Source organism: Propithecus coquereli, unplaced genomic scaffold (genome assembly GCF_000956105.1).
Source record: "Propithecus coquereli isolate 6110/MARCELLA unplaced genomic scaffold, Pcoq_1.0 Scaffold139, whole genome shotgun sequence".
NCBI lineage: Eukaryota > Metazoa > Chordata > Mammalia > Primates > Indriidae > Propithecus > Propithecus coquereli.
Genome location: NW_012138191.1, coordinates 3841398 through 3850901, shown reverse-complemented (window position 1 = coordinate 3850901; position 9504 = coordinate 3841398). Strand labels below are relative to the sequence as shown.

The window sequence follows — 9504 nt, the reverse complement described above, 5'->3', positions numbered from 1 at the left end:
CAACATAGGGAGACCCCATCTCTACAAAAAAAATTTTTAAAAATTAACTGGACGTGGTGGCATGTGCCTGTGGTCACAGCTATTTGGGAGGCTGAAGCAGGATGATCGCTTAAGCCCAGGAGTTTGAGGCTGCAGCAAACTATGATTGCACCATTGCACTCCAGCCTGGGTAGCAGAGTGAGACCCTGCCTCAAAAAAAAAAAAAGTGTGTTGAATCAATAAATGCTCTCCATGTGTGGGACTGTGTGTGTCTCAAAGAACATGTGTTCACATTCTTTTTGGATACATTAATGACTTGGATTCTCTAATTCTCTGATCCTTATATTACCATAGACATTCTAGAAGAGAGATCATTTAGTAAAACCCTTATTTTAAAGCTGAGAAAGCTGAAGCCCAGAAAGGTTGTATGACTTGTCCAAGGTGACATTTCTAGCTGGTGGCAAAGCTAGAGCCCAAATCAAAATCCTGCCTCCTTTCCTAAAGCTTCACCCACTGCACCATTCACCTTCCTTTATCATTAGCAAGTACAAATACTTTTATTATAGCTAGTAAATGAGTTAGCAGAGACAGGGAACAGTGAAAGCTAGTGATTTATAAAAGCTTATATCAGAGTGCAAAAAGGGAAATATAATATTTTGGTTTAAAGTATAAAATTTAAAAGAATAGACTGGTAGCTGTATAAGGAATTCATATTTAATTCAAATTTAAAAATTCAGATTAATTATTTGTATAAAATATTTATTTGAATATATTGATAGGAAAGCCTTGTGTTTTAAAAGACCTAAGGGGTCCCCATGTGAAGAACTTGGGTACCCAGAGAGGTACAGAAAGGTAAATAAAGGACTAGAATTTGACTTCAGTTCTGGTTTCTTACTGTCTATTATTAAATCACTTAGTTTATTTTTTACTCCCTCTTTAAAAAACACAAAGATTGTGATTTTAATTTAGAAATAAACATTCTATAAGATTATTGTAGGGAGTCAAGAAAGAAAATGTCTGAACTGTGTAAACACTCAGAACTATTTAAATCAGGGTTTTCACTATGCTTGTGTCATGGACCCCTTTGGCATCTGGTGAAGCCTATCAGCCCTTTCTCAGAATGATATTTTTAAATGCATAAAGTAAAATATACAGGATTAGCAAGAAAAATATTAAAATGTAGTTATTAAAATATTTTAAAAACAAATGTATGCTATTATAATGAATATGCATTTTAATGAATGCTTAAATAAGATCTAGTGTCAGGATTAATAACTATGGTAATTTCAAAGTAGCGTGTCTTAGTCTGCCCAGGCTGACATAAAATACCATAACTGAATGGTTTAAACAACAAAAACTTACTTTCTCACAATTCTGGAGGCTAGGAGTTCAAGACTAAGTTGCCAACATGGTCAATTTCTGATGAGGGCTCTCTTCCTGGCTTGTAGACAGCCACCTCTCAGTGTGTGCTCACATGGCCAGTCCTCGGTGCTTGCACATGGAGAGACAAAGAGATCTGCCTCTCTAGTCCTCTTCTTATAAGGCCACCAATCCTATCAGATTAGGATCCTACTCTTATGACCTCATTTAACTTTAATTACCTCCTAAAAAGCCCTCTCTCCAACAGTAGTGACATTAGGGGCTAGGGCTTCAGTACATGAATCTTGAGGGGATACAATCCAATCCATAGCACAGTGATAAGCATAAATATTTTAAAACATTTTTAACACACTATAATATGATATGCAAATAACTGTGATCTGTTGGTGACAAGGTCACCAGTACTGCTGTTAATACTGTGGTTTGCTGCCTGCATGCATCATGGAAGGAAATGTTTAATTTCAGGTAGTCGTTAGTGAAAATAAAGATAGGATTTTTTTTCCATCCAAGTTCACAGCCACCTTGAATTTCTATAGAGGGACCCCAGGTTAAGACCCCTGATACATGCAAGTAAGATGTTCTTGTTATGAGCAGACAAGTGTGAAAACCCCAGGATGGTGGGGACAGCTTCTGAAGTCAGCTGCTTCTGCCCATTGCTGGTCACCTGGGAAGAGTAAGCATGTTGAACTTAAAAGAGACATCATCTGCTCTTGGCTTGCCTTCCGATATTTTTGATTGTGTGTTCTAGCATTGGAATATGTTTTGTCTTGCAGACAGCAATAACCTAAACATTGAACAAAATGACTCCTGGGCCTCTGAGAACTTCTGGCTTGACCCTTCTGTGAGAGGCCAATCAGAGACCAAAGAAGAAGACGATGGCCTTCGCAAATCCCTCGACAGATTCTATGAAACGTTTGGCCATCTGCGGCCAGCCTCTGCATCTGGCAGAGGGAATCGACTCTCTGCATCTGTCTGCCAGTGCCTGTCTCAGAAAATCTCTCAACTAAGAGGCCAGGAGAGCCAAGTGTATGCTCTCCGCAGTTTTCAAATGGCCCGAGTCATCTTCAACCGGGACGGCTGCTCGGTCTTACAGAGGCATTCCAGGGACACCCGCTTCTACCCACTGGAGGAAGGATGTTTGTCTCTGGATGACGAGGAGCCAATTCCAGGACTTTCAAAAGATATTATTAATTTCCTCTTGCAGCAGAATGTGATGAAAGACCCTTAGCTGGCGCCTGGCGGTGCGGGCAGGCAGTACTGGAGGTGTAGTACGTGGCACCCACTGCTGGTGGGCCACCGGATTCCCTCGGGTCTCTTGCCAGCTCCGTGTGCCCAATCCCAGCTAAGTGTTTTGTGGTTAAAGGCTGGCTCCTGTGACCTGGTATTGGAGCCAGTCCACCCATACGGAGAGCCAGCAGAGTCTGAGAGTTTGATGTCCCTGTGGCCATCCCACCGCCAACTCCACTTGGCCAAGGCCACTGACTGACTGGGTTAGGAGTCAAAAGCCCAGCTTGCTTGCCTCAAGGCAAGACATACCCTGAAGTGTAATTTATGCTCCAGAGCTCTCTCCTGTCCTGATCAGGCTGAGGCTGGGACTTTACATGAAGTCACACCCTTGCTGGGCTTCATTCCTTTCCCCATCCTCCTCCCATTCATTCACTGATGTGTCCAGGAGCCTTTCCTTAATAAACCGCTTCTATCTGAACCCTTCACTCAGAGCATCCTTCTGGGAGAACCCGACCTACAATAACAGGTTTTTGTGAAATGAGGTTTGGGAAGGGTGAAAAGCTGAATCAGGTAACAGAATGACATGAAGTTGTAAAACTGAGGCCAAGGGATTGAGAATGTATGTCCCAAAATAATATAAAGATTTAAATGTGGTTCCAAAAAGTACGTCACAATCTTAATGCCTCCTCTCTAATGCCAGAATTCCCCGTTTCATCATATTACCTGGGTGCGGAAGGAACATTTGGACCATCTAAAATAACAGCTAAAAATTCACATTTTTTTTTTTTTAAAGTCTCTTTGCCTCCATAGACTGCAAATGTGAAAGGTGAGAAGAAAGCAAATGTGCACCACCCACCAAAGTGTGTGTAAACACAATACACAATGATGATATGGTAGGTTGACGCGATGCGGACTTGTCAATTTGTGGGTGAAGAGAATAAGGAATCCTTTCCCCAGGTGGGGTCCTCCTTCCTCTCGTTATTTTTGTCTTCTGCCTGCCTGCTGCCAGCACTCTGTGTCACCCTTTGAGTAGCTGGCCCTCCCCTCCCCTGGTCCTTGCTCCAACACCCTGGACTCTCATCTGCAAACGCTTGCCCAGATTGGGGCCTCTCTGCCACCCTGTCCCCATCCTCCAGGCCTGAGCCCTGCCTTGACAGGGAGCTCTTTAAATAGCCGGTGCAGGCTTGCACTGGCAGATGCTCAGCTCTGCGGGTCGTGTCCTGAACCCCGGTTTGAGACTCAGTTGGTGGAATGACATCACCTGGCACCAGGTTCTCCGAAAATGCAATTGGAAACCACGTGCTAATCCCTACCTGGCCAGTCCTCCAAACAAATTACATGGGCAGAAGGAGTTATTTTGCTTGTTTGGGGGAACAACAAGAGAAGCTGGCAGCCCTGTGCAATTCGATTTTGAGAAACTTGAGGTGAAATTTAATTGGCCTAAGACCCCAAAAGCTTCCCAGAAAACAGATCATGCAAATGGGTCAGCCTAAAAGTGAACATTAAGAGTGAGCATGCCCTCTCAGGAAGGTCGCTCAGGGACTCTTGGACAGAGAGAGGCGCTTTTTAAAGGTTAAGAATGACATACTCAGGCTTCAGTGCAGGAAGATCTGAGGTAAGAAAGAGGGCTCCAAATTGAAATGTAGAGGCACCCCTGGAAGGAGACCCCGATGTAGGAAATGGGAAATGAGTAGGTTTTTGAGAGACATTTGGGAAAACGAGACTCCAAGTTTTCCTCTGAGAAGCAATCATCTGCATCTTTCTCCGTGGGTGTCTCCTATTCAACTGGTCCCCAAATAATCATGAAGCCAGTGGGACTTATAATTTAAAATCTGACAACTAAATTTGAAGGTTGCTAGTTTTATTGTTTTTCTAATGTGAGGTATATTAATAGATACTCTTGAAGAATGCTGTCGTTCTTGGTATTATCCAGTCACTGAAATATTTGCGCCTAGTCTCCATGGCTACCAACAGAATGAAGCTGGATTATTTCATACGGTTTGTAAAGGGCAAAAAGATACAAGCTATTTGAATCTCCATATTGAGAAACAGTAGCTTCTGTTTCGCGGTGAGATTTTAGCACCAGAAATGTTGTAACCCTCGTCAATGTTAATGCTGAGCGTGCTCTATGCAAGAGGTAAAGTCTGAAGGCAGAAAATTCAGAAGTCTGAAAACCAGAATCACCTTAGGGTAAAAGAGTGTGGTGTGTGTTTACTTGCATTTGAGTAAGTGTTTTTGACAGGTCAGTGCAAGATATTTGGTTCCCTGCATCCTCGCTCCTTAATTTGATCTCTGTGAGGTTAGGGTGGCATTTTCCATTTATCTCTGGGAACCTTTAATAAAGACGGAGAGATAAGGATACTAAGGCTCAGTCTTTAGCATTATTGTCTAATTTTGCCCTGCAGATAAATCCACCAACATCCCACCATCCCATGAATGTTATGACTGGCTTATGATATCATCTGTGGCCCTTTTCAGACCTCCTGGGGTCTTTGTGAAGATGGATTTGCCTGCAGAGACATCAGAACTGTAAAGAAGAGAACTGCTGCCAGTGTTTTAAATTTGCATGCCATTATTCATTTTGTTAGTCTATTTCTTTGCATAACCTATGTACAGGCACGTGTAACAGATCTTATTACCAGTAGTTAGCACAAAACGATGCACTTCCACTTTGAAAGCTTTTTATTGGATTGTAATATTAATAATTACAGAAGTGCATAAATCATATAAGTGAACATCTCAATGATTTTCACAAACTGAATGAAGCCCCCTGTGCAACCAGCATCCCGATCAAGCAACAGATATTACTAGCCCTGCCCAGGCAGCTGCCTTCTAAGTGGAGATTTTCATCTGGACAACTGATGAGAACAGTTTGCTCTGACCAGTGTTTCTCAAACTGCTGGTAGCATATAAAATAATTTTGGATGCTACATGGACAATGTTTATTTTAATTGTTTATTTAGTTTAATATGTTAGAAAAACATAACTACTACATCTAATCCATGCTTTCACATATATTACATAGGACAAGTGTATCATAAGTATTTGAGATTTAAAAGTGGACTGAATTGATGAAAAAATTAAATTAATAACAGGGTAGTTGGTGTAGAGATATGTCAAAAATTACACAAGTTGTATACCTGAAAATGACTGAAGTTTGGACTTCAGTGGGATAAATAATCCATCCTACCCTCTTAGTCTCCCACCATCTCTCTCCTACAGCACTGCAAGAAACTTCCATCAGGTCGACCTGTATCTATCTACCTTTGCCTCTCTTACCATGCAGCCATGATGCAAATTCTTTTAAAAAGCTAAACATGCATGAATGGCCAGGAAATTAAAAAGAAAGGGCTAGGTTTATCAATTGTGAAAATATTTTTAATGTTACAGTAATTAAAGCAGCAACAAAACAGAAATAGAAAAAGGAAGAGTTCAGTCCATAAATAGATACACATGCATGTGAAAATTGAGTATATGATGAAGGCAGCATTTCAGATCCACAAGGAAAAGGTAGGGATTTTAGCAGGTGGTCTTCAAGTCATTGGCCCCCCACATTGGGGGAGCGAGAATAAGAGGCTGGATTCCCACCCCACTTCTTATATCAAAATGAATGCAAGATGGATTAAAAATTTCAATGTAAAAGAAATATAATCATAAAAATGCTAGAATAAAATCCAGGTGATGTAGACACGTAAATAGAGATATCTAGATATCTTGGAATAGGGAAGATTTTTCTAAGACTGGTACAAAACCTGAAAATCATAAAGGACAAATTTGATGAAAATGACCGCCTAACCATAAACGAGATCAAAATTAGGAAAAATCCTTGGAACACACCCAACAGAAAGACTTTTCCTCCAACAAACAGGATTCATAGAAATCATTAGAAAAACAACCAAACAGAAAAATTGACAAAGGACATGAACAGGTAGTTAAGAAAAAAAAAAATACAAATGGCTAATCAACATGAAATCATGTACAGCTACACTCAAACATAAAAACTGCAATTGAGAACACCAATAAAATACCCTTTGCTATTTTTCGTTTGTTTTTGTTTCTTGATTTTTGTATTTTGGAGGACAGTAACAAGTTGGAAGGAATGTAGTGTTGGCCAGGGTGCAGGGAGACACGTCCTCTGATTGACTATTGCGGGAAGGTAAATTGGGGTAGCCTTTCTCAGGGCAATTTGGTGACCTCTGTCAAAATCATAAAAGCATGTTTGCTTTGACCCAACAATTCATTCATTCCACGACTGAGACTGAGCACCTACTACAGCTGGGGCTACAGCAGTGAACCAGACCTAGAAGGTCTCCCTCCAGTGAGGGGTGACAAAAACAAGGTCATTTCGAATAGTGAGAAGTGCTCTGGGATAGTAAAGGGTGATGCGGTAGTGCCTGGGGTGGGTGCTCTGGACTGGGTGGTCTGAGGAAGACTCTGAAGAAGGGACGTTTGAGCTGAAAGCTGCAGATGTCACAAGAATCAGCCAGACAAAGACTGTCGCATCCAGGCAGAGGGAACAGCATGTGCAAAGTTAGTGCAAAACTCAGCTTGGAATGAGCTTGAAGTGTCTGGACAGACGGGAGTCCCCTGTGGCTGAAGCACAGTCCACAGAGGGCAGAGTAGTGGATGAATTTCAGAAGCAGGCCATGGCCTTTTAGGCTAGGGTAAGGAGTTGGAATATTATTCTAAGGACAATGGGAAGTGACTTGAGGATTTTAAGCAAGAGAATAAGGGAGATAGAATGTGATATTCATGGAAATTTAGTATATGTTAAGCATAACATTTTAAATTGCTGGTAAAGGATGAATTACCTAAATAGCCAATAAATGGTAGGATCCCCACTTCAAATTGTACACACAAAAAATTCCAGATGGATTAAGAATCTAAATGCAAGAGAATAACACTATAAAATTTACAGATGACAATATAGGTGTTTTTATAATCTTTGCATGAAGAAGGCCTTTCTAAAATAGATGGCAATGTGAAACAATAAAAGATTGACAGTTTTGACTACAAAAAAATTTAAAACTCAGAGTGAAAGATATCATAAATATGTGGTAATGACATTGTGATTTTGTGAAAAAATATCCTTATTTTTTAGAGATGTATACGGAAGTATTTAGAGTAAAATGTCTTAATGTCTGTAATTTACTTTAAAATACTTCAACAGAAACAAGATGAAACAGATATGACAAAATGTTAACAAGTTACCAAATCTAGGTGACAAGTATACGGAGGTTGACAATTCTTTCTACTTTTCTTTTTTTTTTTTTTTTTTGAGACAGAGTCTCACTGTGTTCCCGGGCTAGAGTGCCGTGGCATCATCTTAGCTCACAGCAACCTCAAACTCCTGGGCTCAAGCAATCCTTCTGCCTCAGCCTCCCGAGTAGCTGGGACTACAGGCATGAGCCACCATGCTCAGCTTTTCTTTCTATTTTTAGTAGAGACGGGGTCTCACTCTTGCTCAGGCTGGTTTCGAACTCCTGAGCTCAAACAATCCGCCCGCCTTGGCCTCCTAGAGTGCTAGGATTACAGGTGTGAGCCACTGCGCCCAGCCTTTCTACTTTTCTATGTATGAAATTTTTGTAACAAAAATATATTTTTGCCATGTGCAGTAGCTCACACCTGTAGTCCCAGCTACTCAGGAGGCCCAGGTGGGAGGATTACTTGAGCCCAGAAGTTCAAGGCCAACCTGGGCAACATAGTGAGACCTTGCCTCTGAATGAATGAATGAATGAAAGAATGAAAGAAAAACAATGTTGAAAGACAAGAGTCAGACTTGGAGAAAAAATTTTCTCCAAACATTAACAAACAAGAGTTTAATGTCATAATATATGAAGAGCTTTGGTAAATAAATGCTAAAATGGCAATCAAATAGAAAAATGAACTAAGTACAGAACAGGCATTTCACAGTAGAAATGCAAATTGTCAATAAATATGAGCAAGTGTTCCACCTATGTCATAAAGAGATGGAGTTTTTAAAAGGTGTCGCCATTTTTAATTTTATATGGTTGGCAAAAAATTGAAAAGTTCAATCCTATCTAGTGTGGACAAAAACATGGGGACCTGGGCATTCTAATAGGAACACATGCATCGCTTTTATAATTAAATAAATAGCTGAAAAATTAAAAATATAGACTGACCTTACCACATACACCTTCCCATGCTTCTCTCATTGCTGTTGGGTTAGCGGCAGCGTCTGCCCACATGCCACCTCCTAAAACAACATGTTTTTTTGTTTTTTTTATTTCAGGGTATTATGAGGGTACAAACATTATGGTTATACTTTATGTCTTTGCCTCACCCAAGCGAGGGTTAGAGGCATGGCCTTCCCCTCTACAATGCTCCCCGTGTCCTTTAGTTGCAGGTTTACCCCCCCATCCCCCTAATCTCTGGAGAGTATTACTGCCATGTGAGCACCCTAGTGTTCATCAGTTAGTACCAATTTGATGGCGAGTACAAGTGGAGCCCAATCTTCCGATCTTGTGGTGCCTCACTTTGGATAATGGGCTTAAGTTTAATCCAGGAAAGTATAAGAGGTGCTAGATCACTGTCGCTTCTTATGATAAAACAACACGTTTTAAGATAGGATTGTTGAGTGGTTATCATCATTAAATGTCAACCATCATTTCAAATACCACTGTTACCAGCTCCATTTTACAGATGGAGAAACTGAGGCAAAGAGTGCTGATAGATGGCAGAAGTGGCACCAGAACCCCCACCTAGTTCAGGATGCTGCCCTTCCTCCCACCTTGGGGCCATCCCATTGGCTGTTCCTTCTGCCTGGAGGGTCCCTTTCTCAGAGACCACTCCTTCACCCCTTCTCTTCCCCTCCTGCCAGCACTGGGAAGGTCTCCCTTTTGTATACTCCCACAGCACCGTGAGCTTCCCCTTCATAACTTAATTTCTATCAAACAA

General features: G+C 41.1%; 1 protein-coding gene across 1 annotated transcript; it reads left to right on the top strand.

Annotated features, from left to right (window-relative positions):
- The first annotated feature begins 2116 nt into the window (after positions 1–2116).
- Positions 2117–3033, top strand: LOC105806171 (uncharacterized protein C20orf196-like). Its single transcript, XM_012639242.1, has one exon. The coding sequence runs from the start codon at positions 2117–2119 to the stop codon at positions 2585–2587; it is 471 nt and encodes a 156-aa protein (XP_012494696.1). The 3' UTR covers positions 2588–3033.
- The last annotated feature ends 6471 nt before the right edge of the window (positions 3034–9504 follow it).